The 15,388-nt window shown below is 43.1% G+C and overlaps 1 protein-coding gene across 11 annotated transcripts in view; it reads left to right on the top strand.

The window, feature by feature from the left end:
• The window catches only part of CREB5 (cAMP responsive element binding protein 5), a 262,926-nt gene that overhangs the window by 148,651 nt on the left and 98,887 nt on the right, over positions 1–15,388 (top strand). The window contains exon 1 of one of the 11 annotated variants that reach the window (XM_072854065.1): positions 9,527–9,601. The exons of the other annotated variants lie outside the window; for them this stretch is intronic. Within the exon in view, the coding sequence (XP_072710166.1) occupies positions 9,555–9,601 (47 nt within the window). The 5' untranslated portion in view covers positions 9,527–9,554. Of the gene's footprint in view, positions 1–9,526; positions 9,602–15,388 lie in introns of those variants that run through there. 11 annotated transcript variants of the gene reach the window in all.

Raw genomic sequence — 15,388 nt, 5'->3', positions numbered from 1 at the left:
TTAGTAAAAACAGTTTCCTAGGTTACCTTGGAGTAATTTTTACTGTGTTGGTATGATGTAATCGGCTGGTTTAACATTTAGAGCTAGTAAAACATGTGCATATAAATTTTTTTTAAAAAGGATGTGCCTAATCACTTTCATTTTGCACTCACTTAGCTCAATATTAATAGTTTGCATTGGCTGAGGCTTTACAAACAGGCTTAGGAGTGTGACGGTCTAGATTTCTGCATCTGATGGCCTGAAAGTTGGAGGGAGTGAAGAGCTTTGTCAGACTCCTAGATCTTTCCTCCCACACATGCTGGCCACCAGATAAATCATGTGTATGAGTTTATAGTGGAGTCGGTGCTGGATGTTAAGCAACACCCAGAAGTGAAGTTCTTGAAATAATTTCCTGTGAAAGCAACAGTAGACAGATTTGTAATCATAGATCACGGCATTAATCAAGTAAACAAACCATCCATTTTTTGCTGTGGCATTCCTGAAATCCCTTTTAGGAACACCGAAAACTCTCCATAATGATACTGCCTAATAACGAGCGTAATCAGAGCAGAACAGCACGCAGCAACACAGGGGGCTTCTCAGGTCTGTGGGGCCCAGATGCAAAATTCCTCTGATAAAAGTGCTGAGAGTCAGCAGACGTCTGAAATGTTGCTTAAATATTTCAGTAGTATTAATACTGCTTATCTCCATTGTAATTAAAACATTTCCCCTCTTCAAAACTTGCCAAAAGGTTGCTTATCCCACTCTATCAGCTAAGAGAAATTTCAGGCAGGGCTGGGAGTGAATCAGTAAGTAAGGGTAAACTTTGTCCTGCACTGTTACTCACGCTGACAAATTCCCACTCGGTAAAAGCTGCTGACAGCTGCAGACTGCTCAACAACTCCAGCTAATGTGGGGGAATCTGCTCTAGGAAATAGGGCAGGTAGGCTTTGTTCAGCATGCTTAAAAATGGGGTTTGCTGGAGGGGAAAGAACCGGGTGGTGTTGAAAAGGAAGGTGTCAGGTTGGAGGAGGCTGCTTGTGGAGCTACACCATGTTCAGTACAGTCCTGATTTTGTTCAGCGTTTTCATTAATGACGGTAATGCAAGTGTAACAAGTACTGCTGGTGACGCAGGGTTTGGAGACATTGGCAATACAGAGAAGGACCTGGATGTCATACAAAAAAGAAAAGAAAAAGAAAAACCATCCCCAAAAAACCTGGATGAGCTTTGAGTACTGAAGTAATGGCAGTGGAATGAAATTCAATATTAAAAAATGCAAGGCTGTGCCTGGGGGGACTAATAAAAATTTCTAGAAGAAGAAGCTGGGAACTCATCATCCGGAAACAGCTATGCAGGGGGAGGGCTCATGGATAGTGGTAAGTGGTCATGGAGTGGCAGCAAGCTTCTGTGGTGGTCTGCTCATTTCCTAGGTACCAGCCCTCTTAAATAACGATGCATCAGGAAGATGGCTTTCCAGAGGCATTGGGAGGTATTACCCTGGCATGGTGGACTGAGCTGGAGCTAACTTTTAATACTGATGAAAACATGCTAGGGAAGGTGGGGGGAGGTTGGTTATCAAGGGTCTTGAAAATGAAAGTAAGTAACTTCAGGAGGAAAGACTGAGCTGATTAAGAGATACACAGAGAGAGTTGGCATGTTCAACGCAAAGGGTTGGGAAAAAAGTCTTTGCAGCCCGAGCCTGGACAGATATGAAAGAGGTAAAATTGCGTTGGTAAAAGCCAGGGAAAACGATGTTGCAACTATTGACGTGCAGGGTGGTGAGACATATGTTCCAGTTATGAAGCAATTACAAGAATATATAAGCCCTGAAGTGGTTTCAAGCTGAATTCAGATTGGCATCTCCATGCAGAATAATTAACGCACAAAAGCTTGAACATGAGGGACAAAGACAGTAGAAAATTTCTAAATCCCAAGAAATTAAATTCATGCTACTTGGAAGGAGGAAACAAAGGGAAAGTTTTGGGGAGTCAAGAGAGAAACAGTAAAGGCTCAGGGTTTGGAAGGTTAAAAACTGAAGGGACACATCCCAGTTAAGCGGGGAAAGGGATCTAGGCGCTGCTTCTTTTGTATCAAAACTCTTCAGCTATATTCACAGAAGTGTCCACTTACGTTAGAGGGAATCTTGGGCTGTAAGTGAACTCCGCAGGTTCTCAGATGAGTTAGTCATCATTGTTTTAATTTGTTTATCCTGTTTCCATAATAAATCTTTTTTTTTTCATTTAAGCAACTTAACAGTCTAGTTTGTTGGGGTTTTTTAAAATGGAGCTGACTGCGGTTCATTTTTCAACAGAAAATTAATCTTCTATCCTTATGTGAAAAGTCACCAGGGATGCCAGCATGCCAGTGAGATTTTTCCAATACAGAATTTACAGAAGTGCCTCACTGACATAGGCTGTGGTCACTAAGGACAAACACAACCATTTGGTTTTGCACAGTGGCAGGATCAGGCTAGCGTTAGAGGGTATCCAAGCAGACAACTGTTCCACATGTTAATCTGGTAGGCGCAGTTTGTGTGGAATATGTACTTACCCACTGGGTATTTCAATGTACATGCATGTTTTGTAGCTAGATTTTTTTATTCTGGGTTTGGTGTTGGTTTTCTTTTTTTATGCAAGGCTAGAAAAGCTGTACGTTTTGATTCATAGAAACTGGTGTTAAAAGTAAAGCAGCATCCTGCCCCACAGAATGTGGAAGTGAAGTTAGAAATAATTTCTCTTTCATTTATCATTACAGCAAAACCGGTGGTGTAACTCTGGCTGTGATGTCAGTAAAATGCAGATGCTTTCCTTTCAGAGTCCTGAAAGGATTTGTCTGAGTGTCTGTGAGATCTGTTTGGTTTTAATATGTTTAGAGATAATAGATAGCCATACTTTTCCAGAAGAAAGGTATTGGAGGACTAAACATAGTATGTAAATCCTAAAAGCATAAATGGGTACAGATGGACCTCACTTGATTTCAGGAATGAGTCTGTGACTGAAGAAGTTACTATGAAGGAAACTGAACTAGGATTTCCTGTTTAACTCCCATTACAAAAAAAAACGGGGGGAAAAAGACAACATTTTTCCCTTTTAAAATAAAATGTCTAATCATGTAATAGCTTTATGTCATCAACAATAGAGTTTTAATTCTTATGGCTGACTTGTTACACTGAAAACTTTACATTACATTATGTTTCAATGGGAGTCACTGCAAATTAGAGAATTGCAGGCTGGCCCTTAGCTATGGCTGCATCGCAGTCTCTGTGTTGCAGACTCCTTTGATTTTTAAGAATATTCTTGAAAAATTCTAATCTGTAGTAAAAGAGGCTGGCGTTTAGGTGTCAAGATGCTGGATGTAAATTAAATTCAGATCTTTGGATAGAGTCAAGTTAAAAATGGTACCGCTTGGATAATGAATTCTCATCATCCTGATAGTGATTGAATGGTGTAAACTCTGTGCCTGAGGATGAGCCAGGACCAGCAGAACTACTTGGCTACCCATAAGTCATGGAACTTCAAAACTTAAGTCAATTTGTCCAGCAAGAGTCCAGCAAACATTTCCTAGTGGTCGGTTATAGCTGTTTGTTTTCATGGAGGAAATATTGTACTGTCAGCTGGATTACTAGCAAAAGAGGACGTATCTTTAAAAGCAAGTGATGTGTGTGTTTTTATCAGATAGCACTGTAAATCTATGCTGCTGTAACGATGGTGATGATCTGAGTTCCAGCATTCTCCTTTTTCATTTGGAACCAAGTGCCAGAGCTTTGCCTATTTTTTAAAGCTTCATTAGAATATTAATTATTTTTATCATGCTGAAAAATAAAGATGAGGGCTAACAAAAATGCATGAAGAAGACAGTTTAGGGGAAGACTAAAGTTTGTTTCAGAGCTAATCTGTACTATTATTCAGTGCTTACCATACTGTGCTCCACAGCACATATTTAATTACTGCATATGAGTTTGCTCTTTTAATCCAGATTTTGCAATTTCAGCTTACTTTTCTGTCTGTTAGAAGCACAGTGGGGAAAGAACATCAAAACCAGATCCTGTTCCCTGTTATAAGAGTTGAGATGTGACTATATGTGATACAAGTTTTAAACTGGGTCCAAGGTAGAGCCGGTAGAGTTTCACACTAAAGATTAAGATATCTGAGGTCTGGGGTCAAAATATTTAGGGTACACAGATGGCAAAGCTTCTTCAAGCAACTCTAAAAACAGCAGTGGCTCCACTTTTCAGCCAGCACATGCTAATTATCCATTAGAGTAATTAGAATCACACTGGGGGGAGGGAACCTCCTGTTCATTATGCATGAATATTAAAGATTACATGGCATTTTTAAAATAATTGCAGCTGTTTACCTCTGTCCTCAGTCAGCATCTCGCCTCTGCACTCCCGTGCCGTTTGCTAGCTGGATACCATCTCCCATGTCACGGGTGATTGCATTGCATGACTTTTTATGGCTGGCCTGCAAGGTGCTTTGGGATCTTTCAGGGTGAAAGGTTCTACAGAAATGTAAAGCATTATTTATTATTTTGCATAAATTGCTGCATTATTTGTCTTAGGTATTTGTGGTTTACAGCTGTAATAAAATAGCTGGCTACTCGGACCGGATGACTCAGTGATATGTAATTGGATACAGAGCTCTTCACTTCCAGGTCAGCTGCTCATCACTGGCCCACAGCTATTTGGCTAGTGTATAACAAGTAGACAATTCAATTTCCTAGTGGTTGAGTGTCCCCAGCACAAAAAACATGATCCCAAGTGGCATTAACATGATTAGGACTGTCACCAGGGAAGGGTTTCTTACCTTGAGATAGTTCTTGAAGATTTGGGTTAAGATTCATTGCCAAAATGTTGTGGGGAAGTCTCCTGGCCATCATGCCCGTTGCACTTCTATGTGGATAGTCACAGAACACCTGTCTCCAGAGCTGTTGGACCCAAACTCTTGCTAGTTCTTCTTCCTTAAATATTTTCAGTAGCGTGTTTCTAACTTTGTGGCATATTTGTGCATATGAGTGAGAGAGGGAGATCTTTGTTCCAGGATTCATTTAGACTTAGTCCAATCCAGTTTCTTACAGTTCCTATGTACAAGAAATCTGGGGCAGTTCTCACAAAGGATATTTCCAGATATTCTATTTCATAACAATTTGGAGAGCTCATAGAAAAACCAGCTCTACCTCTGATACAGCTTCATGCTGAGCACTTTGATCTGAGTCTCCTTAAAGGAGAATGGCTTTTTCCAAAGCACCCAGGTGAGTTGGGAACATGGGTCCCATTATCTTATGAGCAACTTGAAAAATCCACTCTTAACCCTGCCTTACTTTAGTTCTGCTGAAATTGGTGGACCTATACATTCTTATGTCCTTGTTAGTGACAGCTAGCCTGCTCAGACCTCACAGTCTCCCTGTGCAGGCACTTGTGCAGACAGTCCCTCTGTCCACTACGAAAACACGGGACACCCAAGTTGAACTGAACGCTGAATAACACCACATGGGTTTGCAGTGGTCTGTAACTGAAAAGGTTCACTGGAAGCAATTTGCAAAGAAATCCTTAGGAAACCACCTGGATGGTTATTTTAAATTAAAAAAGGAAGAGATGCCACTTTAAAAAAATAATTTTTAATACTAGGTTTAAGGTTCCATACATGTGATAGTCATTAAAGCTTATTTAACCCTGAAATTATCTGGCCTCTTTAGTTCCACAGGGACTGTAAGGCTCTTGGGTTAGAAATGAAAAATAATGTCAGAATGAAAATGAGACTTTCCTGAGTGTAGGACGATTATTACAGAATATTTTCTTAATCAAGCCTCTTTTAAGAGCCAAAAAGTGGAGAAAAAAATAATCAGGCTATACTGCTTTCATCCACAGGGTCCTTGCCGATGCTTTGGGCCACTGAGCAAAATAGGCACAAGTCAGTCCCAAAGGCTGTATGTGATACACTCACCTAAAATACACGTAGAACTGATGATTTGTCCATCCACAGTCTCAACTGTAGTACGCCCCGTTCCCCGTTACAATATGCTTTGGGATAATCCCAGTGCACTGTGACATTTGGGCTCTCGAAATTCAGAGCTTTCTGGTTGTTCAGACTGGAAACTTTCAGCAGGAGCAGTGATTTTTGTCAAGTTTCTGTTACACCAAACATCTGTGGTGTGCCCCACCACCCTTTCCCCAAGGATGAAACATGCTGCAGGGAGGGTGTTGCAAGCATTCCTGAACTAGACAGCTAAGCTGGAGTCATAACTGTGCTGGCCAGGGCGCTACTTTAAAGAAGGCTCCCATTAGAATTAAAACATCCCACAACTCTCATCACAACAGCCCTATTCTTGAGCATGGCTGAGCATGGAAATTTAAGGATGGGGGTGGAGGGAGGGGGGGAGAAAAGACAGACAAGTAAACAGATAAAGAGGGAGCTCTTGCATGCAAGTGGAATTTCCTCTGAGCACAGGACATTCTTTATCATTAACTGGTCTGTCACAGGAAGGAAAATGGGAAAACAGTGTTTCCTGTTAGGGGGAAGAAAAAATCAATAGGCCTTGGAAATACCTGCCTGGAAAGAACTTTTTGTATTCCCAGCAGCAAGCACAAATAAGTTTTTAACTCCTTTGGAGCATGAGCTCTGTTTTAAAGTGGTTTCCTTCTTGAAATGGGACGTCAGTGTAAACACATCATTTAAAAATGATTGGCAGTTCAGGCTGCTTGGATCTTTCTTGTTCGTTTCAGAAAATTCTCTAAATCCCGGAAATATCTTCTATAAGACAAAGGCTGTTTTCGAGACACTTGAATTCTTCTGAGTTCGTGTCTGTGAAGGTAATAATAATTAAAAGGGCCATTTGCCATACAAACGCAGTCACTCCTCTGATATTTTGATCAAGATGCTCACAGGTGCTTCTGGTAAACAAAGTTTTCTTTAGGAAAGAGCACAGTTGCCAGGCAAGTGCTTGGAGCCTCAGAAGGACAGTGAACTACACTGCAGCTCCTGCATCATCTTTTTGGTTGCATTTTGCTCGGAATACTGCAGGGTGGTGGAAGTGTGGGTCTTTCAGAGGAGTGAGAAGAGGCTGGTTCACTAACAAAGGCTGCAGGAATGGATGCATATGCACAAGCAGCCCCAGGGTACCCTAGATTCCTCAAGATAATAGTTTTTCTATTCGGTGGCAGCTTCCTTCCTTCCAAAGGTGGGCCTGGTGATCTAAGTTTGTGCCTCAGCTGTAGCCACATTCCCCACCAGTTTGAAGCTCTTCTGAGCCAGGGATGTGTCCTGGGCCCATGACAAAGTTTATAACGATGCCAGTGGCATAATTGGATGAGCAGAAGCTATGTAATCCAGCAGTGTAAACGTAAGAGGACAAAATAAAAAGAAGAAGGGAGGGAAGATGACCTCTTAGACATGCACAGAACGAGGGTTGGAAGTCACTTGTTTTTTTAAATGGAGAGGGAGAAGTGGGCTGAGCTTAAAATGAAACTATCAGCAAGGCTGGAATTAAAAGAAAGCTTTAGGAATGATCTAACTTTTATTTTATTACATTACAGAAGACAAAAAATCAATAGCTGGTAATTCAGACATAAATGAGTTATACAGGCCATTGACACAATGGACCAAACTTTATAACAACCACATCTGATGCTGTCAAGCCACAGGCTTCAGTGGCGCCAGTAATAATTACGGCTGATCACCTCTAATTCAGAGCTGCCTTGCTTGATAAAGGTGTCACTCTGAGTGGCTGCAGCATCAATATCAATTGAGGATGTCATCCAGCAGGTCAGCCTGCTGCAGAGAACTGTGGTTTTTTAATTGAATAGGATAAACCCTTTGTTTTTCTCCTCCTCTCATTCTGTCTGCAAAAATCATATATACCTTAAACAAAAATCTTATGAATTCGTGACTGAAACTACTTGAATTCAAGACTAAACCATGACTGAAGCTAACGGTGTTGATCCATAGAAGTGTATTCTAAAGATAATTTATAACCATATGAGTATCCTGAGGAGGAGACTTTGGTACTTTACAATAATCTCTGTTGCATCACTGCTTTGATCAATTAATGAATCCACCGCCCCAAAAAAGCCTGTTTGGTAAAATGCTGCTAGGCAATAGAAATTGCTTTTCCATAAACTCACATCATTATAAGGAAGAAAAGAAAACACATTGGCTTTGATGTTTTCCTATTATTTTCTGAATTTTGCAGGATAGGTGTGTCCATTGACTGTCGGAAAACTGAATTTCACTCTGAGACATGGGGGGAAGTGACTTTGTAAAATATGCTGAAGTTCTTGATCTATGTCACTTTTAAATCCCTCCCCAGTGTTTCAGGTGCCATTAATGCTTACATCCCTGCAGTTTTACATTGAAACCTTTAGTCTTTGGATCGCTGAGGGATGGTATGTGTGCTTAGACATTTTCACATACTATTACTATTATTGCTTAGGCTTTGCATTCTTTTGTGGAGCAACTGTTTTGTACTGTGTTGACTACAATTAATTGTGAGTGATGAACAGTGAAAAAAACCTCTGTGGGGGAGGACACGGGAGGTATTTCAGCCACAGTCACTGTAGCATTTAACATCAGGAGGACTTAGAAACTACGATACGATGCAGCAGAGCACTTTGCACCACAATAGCTTACGCTTGCACACATGAAAAGCTGCTTCTATTTTGAAAAATTATTACTAGTTCCACTTAGAAACATTCTCTGTCCTTACAAAAGCCACGAATATCAGACTTGGGAGATAAACACCAGAAGGGAACCGTTTTAAATGCAGGGTAAGCAATAGCAGCATCACCGCAGTGAGTTGGTTCCTAAGCTTGCGGTGCTGTACAGCTCGGGGCTTTTCTGGTGCTTTTCAAGTAGTGGAGAGAGAAAGTGCCTTGCACCTGTCCGTTTGCAGGCGCACCAAGAAACAGTGCCGTAGTTATCCTTCAAGAACGCGGGGCTGGATTCCAGCCCTGCGCGGCTAAGGCAGAGAAACCCCAGTCTAATGCATAACCTATAAAAGCAGCGCTATTCATTCTCCCCAGACCCACGCAAACACGCTGCGGCCGCTTCACGGCTTCTCCGCTGCCCTCCTTGTCTCCAGCTCCATCTCCTCCTTTTCCAGCTGCCGGATCATCCTGAAGCCCGGACCACGCGGGCATCCGGGAGCGAGCGCGTTTGTGTGCAATATCTTCTGATCAGCCCCAGTCAATCATGTCAGCCCCGTCCCTGGGTTTTCCTGTGATCCAGCAGGCAGCTGCGCAGGCCCTTCAGAGGCGGCACTGTTTCTTTCTCTGTTTACTCGTTTCCAATGGCAATTGCACCACCGAGTCTCAGTACGTCTGGAACTTGGCCTGGGGCTGTTTTGGTTACATTGAAGTTTTTGCTTCAGCTCTGCCAGATTTAAATGGTGACTTCACCAGCACTGAGCTAAAAAGGAGAAAAGGGGAGGAGGGAGGTAGTGTAGCGAGCGGGAGCGAGCGAGGGAGAGGGCCAGGGCATTACATCATCACTTGGACGGGAATCAAATGGGAAGGATATGACTCACTCGGGCTAGTTAAGCTTTGGCTCAAGTTCTACATACACTCATTCCAGGGCTCTCATGTTCTGCACCTCAGCAGGGAATTCAGGCTCAGTGATGTCCATGAGGTTTGTTTTTAATTTTCTTTTCCTTTTCTGATTTCTCTATACTTTTTCCCCCCCACTCGCCTTCCTCCTCCTCCCCTCCCTGGTCCCCCTTTCCCACTCTCTTTTCCACTTCGACAGAGTTTGTTTTCTGGTGCGTGTAACCTCGACTCTTAGCAGCAGAAGCTGGTTTTTCGACGAAACCAAACCCAAACAAGGAGCACAGCAAACTTGAGAGAAGTTTGGTGGTTTGTTGTGGGTTTTTTTTTTCCCCATCATTGTGTCGCTCCTAATCGGAGGAGACAGGGAGAGAGTTAAAATGCAGGAACCAATCGCTTGGACGGTGATGTAATGCTGGAACTGCAGGGTTGTTAAGTAATGTGAGAGGAAGGGGGTCAGGGTTGCAAAGCATTTACCTGCTGTCAAGGGGCTTTAAGTTTATTATCAATTGCAGTGACTGTAACTGGCTTCAGACTGCACTCTCTAATTATTCACAGACTCCCCTTTTTTATCTTTTATTATTAAAAGTAAAACTATATTACGGTATTTTAAAAAATGTGATATTATCACAGCTGCAAATTATTTTCCACCAGGGTTTTTTGATATTTTTTAAATGGCTTGAAACTGGATGTCTCTTTCACAAAAAGCCCGGAGAGAGCAAAAAGAAAAGAGAAAGGCAAAAGCAAAAAGGGGTGGTTCTTCAAGTGTAGCTGGCGAATTTGAAACTGTATGAAGAGAGCAGTTCAGCCTCTGCCTAGCAGAGTGAGTAAAAGCTCCTACTGTTGGAAATCCGCTCTTGAAAATAAAACATTTAAGGGAGGCGGTTTGCAGAGCTCATCCCGAGGAGCCTCGGCGTTTCATCCCTAATGCTTGTCAGCAGCATTCAGACCCTTAGCGCGCCCCGGGCTCGTTGCTTGTTTGATGGGCTGCTCTCTCCCCACTGCTGGGACCGCTGAGGTCCCGACCCTGCACGGCAGATCCCCTCCTCTCATGGTTCTGCTCTCCAGAACTACCCGGCAGTTGGGGCATCTTCCCACGTGGGTTTCCTTTGCAGGACAGAGCGCTGTGCTTGTCTTATTAAATCTGTCTGTCTCCCTACAGACCTTTTAGTCTTTTTTTCCATGTAGCTGACAGCCTCTAGGTCTAGGGGGGGAGTGAGGAAAGCTACCTCTTCCCCAAGTTCACTGGGAGTACATTACCCTTAGGGTGGGCCACGCAGAGTTCAACACTGGCTAAGCCCCTGCTCTGGCATTGCTTGTGTTTAGATGTAGGATGAATGCGAGATACCAGGTGTGTGTTGGTGTCCTCAGGATACCCGTTCTGCTCGGAGGAGCTCAGCATCAGGTTTCTGTGTCAAGAGCTGTCTGCTCCTACGATACTGCTCTCGGAAGTGCCCCCGTCAGGGAATTTCTGTCTTGGGGGGAAGCACTCTATTCGTGTCCACTGGATCAGCAGTGGACCAAAGATTTGCTTGGCTAACTAAAGATAGCCTTAAACACACTCTTAAGGCTTTGGTGATTTTTTTTTAAAACCTGTATTGGGGCCTCACTGAGCAAAATACCAAACAGTGTTGTTTGCCATCTGGTGATGGCAAAACCTCCCCATCTCCGTCCGAACAAGGCAAGAGACCCTGACCAGCTCCTGCCTTCCCTTCCCTCCCATAGCCCTCTGCAAAGCCATCTTCTGTCTAGCTGTGATGTCCCCGCACTTTACTGACAGGTTTTTCCTAAATGCCCTGATTTCCAAGCTCCTCAGTCAACTGCTCAAGCACAAACAATTGCTCATGTGCCAAAATTTTATCATTGAGAGCCTAACGTAAGGCCGCACCCGGCTCTGGCCCACGTAGCAGTGCAGATATACCATATGGATTAGATTGCGCAGTGCTCTGTTGAGGATGTGTGGGTTGTGGAGGGAGCTGTGCTGCTGCAGGAGTTCCCGTAGGATTTCTGACTCATATTTTCTCCAAGAAATGTTGGGAAGTGCAGCTCCATGGACCATCAGAGTAAAGCAGAGTAGATTCTTCCCTTTGCCTGCCTGCTTCGGATGCTGGGGTGGACTTGTCTTCACTCTTTCCCTTCCTGCCTTTTCTGGCTGGAGACTTTGTGCGGGAAAAATCTGCCAGCGTTGTCCTAGGATAGTGTCTAGCCACGTTGGCAAGACACTGGGCAGACGATGAGAGACTGTCACGCTCCATCTTTGCCTACACAGAAATGCATCCTTGCTGTTTCTCTTACAAAAACACATATAAAATACACCATGCAGCCTGGCCTGGAAGTCTTTGGGCGTCAGGTTGTATTCCACGGGGGATCAGATTGTATTCCATGGGGGATCAGAGTCTCCCTTGTCTGGTACTAGCTATTAACATTTCATCTGGCTGGAAGGGCAGCAAAGGAGAACATCTTGGGGCTTTGGTCGGTGTGGACTGACTGATGACCCTGCCTTGTGCTTGTGACTTTCACAACGCAACTTCATCTTCTCCACCCTGCTGATTTGTGCTTGGTGAAGTTAGGTAAAGAGTGTGAAGATGTAAATCCTTCTTCACTTCCAGAAGTGCATTACAACTCTAAGTTACAATTTACTTCTGCTACTTGACTGATTTCAACACAAGCACCACAGAAAAAACAGCTTCTTTCAAAAAGTTGCAGTTGTAAATTCCATATGCGTACATATGTGTGTGTGTGTGTGTAGGTATGTATATCTCCTATTGAAGCAACAAAGAATGTAATTAATGAGGCATAACTGTCCTGACGAGAGCCAGACAGCTCTGGTTGTGGTTGACAGGTGCTTTTGAAACGCACATTCTTCTTGGACAACAAAAAATGAAAGTAGCTGCCCATTTTGGATTCTTCCAGTGCTAGCTGTCCATCTTGCGCTACCTTGGCGCCAATGTGCAGGTATGCCTGTGGACTTCCAGCTCCATGGTCAGAGGTCAACAGCCCTGACAGTCGGCCTCAACATGTTCGAAGCCAGGCCTTCTGGCAAGAGGATTTTCTTATTGAAGGATGATATCTTTAGGGACCTAATTTTTAAACAGCAGCCAAGAGAAACATTAACAGCACTCTGAAAATGAGCATCAGAAGATATATTCAGAAGCACATGTAACCTGTCAAACAAACCAGAGGCCAAACACACCAGAGCTGGGAAGCGATGTTTGCACTGGAGAGCCGACCGTGCGCGGTTGCCCTGTGAAGAAAGGCAACCTGCTCAGAGCGGAGCCTGGCTGGAGGAGTCCCAGTACATTTTCCCCACCAATATCCCAAGTAACATTTCCGCCTGCATTGTTGAATGTGTGTATTGGCAGAATGTCCGCTCTATAAGCCGTGTGATTTTAAGACATAATTTGGTGCTCCTTAGCTGGTCTCTGCATGCACAAAAGAATTGGCTCTGCAGTTGCGGTACAAATGCAAGATGTAAAAATGAGAGAGCTTATTTTTATTTCACTGAATGTGATCCCTCTGCCCCTGGATTCCTCAGTTTTCCTAGCGCTACAGTGAGACTATTTCCCTTAAACAGTTTTGGAAGACTTGGCTGGTATTTGTGAAGCCCAATGAAGTTTTCAGAGTTGGCGTGGCGAGTGCTGGGGTCAGAGCAGGCCAGGAGCTGGGCAGAGGTGTTGGCAGGACTGGCCTCACGTCACGTTTTGGACACAGGGGGGCACGAAGACCAAGTTGTCTCCCGCACTTGGGTGAGGGTGCTGGGGCAGGAGCGGGCCTCCTCCTCCCTTCCCCGTCTCTCTCTGCTCGCCTTCCCACCCTTCTTTTGTTCGTCCTGCACATGCCTGGGCCGCGTTCAGCCCAAACTGTTGAGATCAGCTTTGCCGAAAATTACGCTTCAGATCAAAATGTGAGTTAGGTTCCTCTGGTGTGAAGTGAATGCTGGGTCTTTCTCTGCAGCTATAGATAAACCAGATATGAAGGTAATTACATCTCATTCCTATCTGACTCTCTTATTTGCCGTAATCTCTTTTAATCCCTTTGATACTCATCACAATAATGTTAATCTTAATGAACTCATTTGGTATTAATGCGGATGTGATTTGTAAGTTCAGAGCAGGCTTGCCATCCTTGTTTAGCGTTCATTAATATCCACTTAACTGTGTTTATGCTCTCTTTCTCCTGCAAATGGACTTGCGTGTCTCTGTCTTCCACCTAGCTGATGTGGCAATTTCTGTAGTGGAACTCTCTTTCCACACTCACGTTTGTATTTCCTTTCTATTCCTCTTCCTACTTATACGATCCCAGAGAAAGGACCTGATGGAAACACTGCATCCATCTGCTAGTGGCTTTCTGTACCCCATCGCTTACTCATTTCTTCCACTTTCAACATCAAAATTGAAGGAACCCTTATCCTCTCACTCCTCATTTATGTGGCATTCCTCCTTAGATTGCCTCAGAGATATTACCTTACTATAGCCTTCGTTTTATTGTCTCAGAGGGTGAACGAGTAGAAGACACAACCCCTAATCTTGGCATAGAGACAAATTGTTTGTTGCTTACTACCGTACTCTCCCCGAGCGCTCTGTTTATGGGTGGGGTACCTTGCCCAAACAGTTTCCGACATGACAAGCCAATTCTAGTGAGGGAGGACTACGCTGGGCTGTTGAACCTGATCCAAAGCTTATTGCAGTGAATGGGAGTGCTGCCTTGACGGGCTCTGGATAAAATCCGTAAAACTATCCTCTTTTCATTCCTTTGAGCACCCACGTATTTTTCAACATCTCTGGCTTTGGGATGTGCCCTCCTGAAAAACTACTTGTTCAGCCACAGTGATCCCAGAGACTGATGAACCTTCGATCCCTGTTAACGGGCAATTTCCTCACTACGTGGGTGCTTGTGTTTGTTTTTAAACGTGGCATGGAATTTCTGTGTTGTGGTGCTTGCTGTCTTCCCTCTTCACTTCCTCCAAACACATTTTTAAGGCCTTGATTGTCAAATAGCATGAATTATTTTTCAGGCCCAGTGACACACATTTTGCTTTTTAGGGCTTTTGGATCCTGACAGAGCCAGGAAAGTATCATTTACTTAGCAGAACACTGTTTATTTCATACTGACTTCCATTCTTTATTTTATGTCCTGATGTTTCCTTGTAGCATCAGCTTCCTATGTTAAAATGAATAACTGTACTGAAAACATCCAACTTTCAATTTACTGAAGATTTCTGCACATTATAATAAAACCAGCTATTGTCTTGGTAAACTTACTAGTTGAGAGTGAGAATTGTAGTCTCTCAGATCAGCACAAGCTGTATTTGTGTGGTGGTCTTTATTTTAACATAGTATCTTTCATTGAAGAGCATCAGAGGATATTTTGCAAATTGCAGCCATTAGTCAAACATATTAAGTTAAACGTATCAAAGCTCTTTGTTAGTATGAATACAAGATGTATTCATATAAATAAAAAGGTGGAGGGTTTTACTGCAGATATCTACAGCTCTTGTGCTGCTCCATGACAGTAAAGAATATGGGCCAATGTGGTTCAAATGGGCACTATTTTCTAGAGATCAATAAATCTGTGCCCATTAGCAGCAGCAAAATAATAATAATAAAACGTCATTACATTTTCTCTAAACGTCAAACAGTTAGCACAAGCCCTGTCAAAATAATACCAGTAGAATGTTTTACCACCCTGGAAAAGCCCATCAGCACCAGTAATTTTATATGTCTGTTTTAACATGAGGTAGTTTTTTTCCAAACTGGGTCTTAAAAACCAGAACAGAAAAAAACTTACTGGACCAGATCCTCTCTTGACCTCAGTTTGAGGGCACTCAGTATCACATTAAAAAAGTTCCAATGCTGTGTTCTTTGTTGTTACT

The sequence above is a fragment of the Ciconia boyciana genome, chromosome 2, assembly GCF_034638445.1.
Source record: "Ciconia boyciana chromosome 2, ASM3463844v1, whole genome shotgun sequence".
In the NCBI taxonomy this organism is placed as follows: domain Eukaryota; kingdom Metazoa; phylum Chordata; class Aves; order Ciconiiformes; family Ciconiidae; genus Ciconia; species Ciconia boyciana.
The sequence above is the reverse complement of the archived record's forward strand: the minus strand, read 5'-3'. Positions and strand labels throughout refer to the sequence as shown.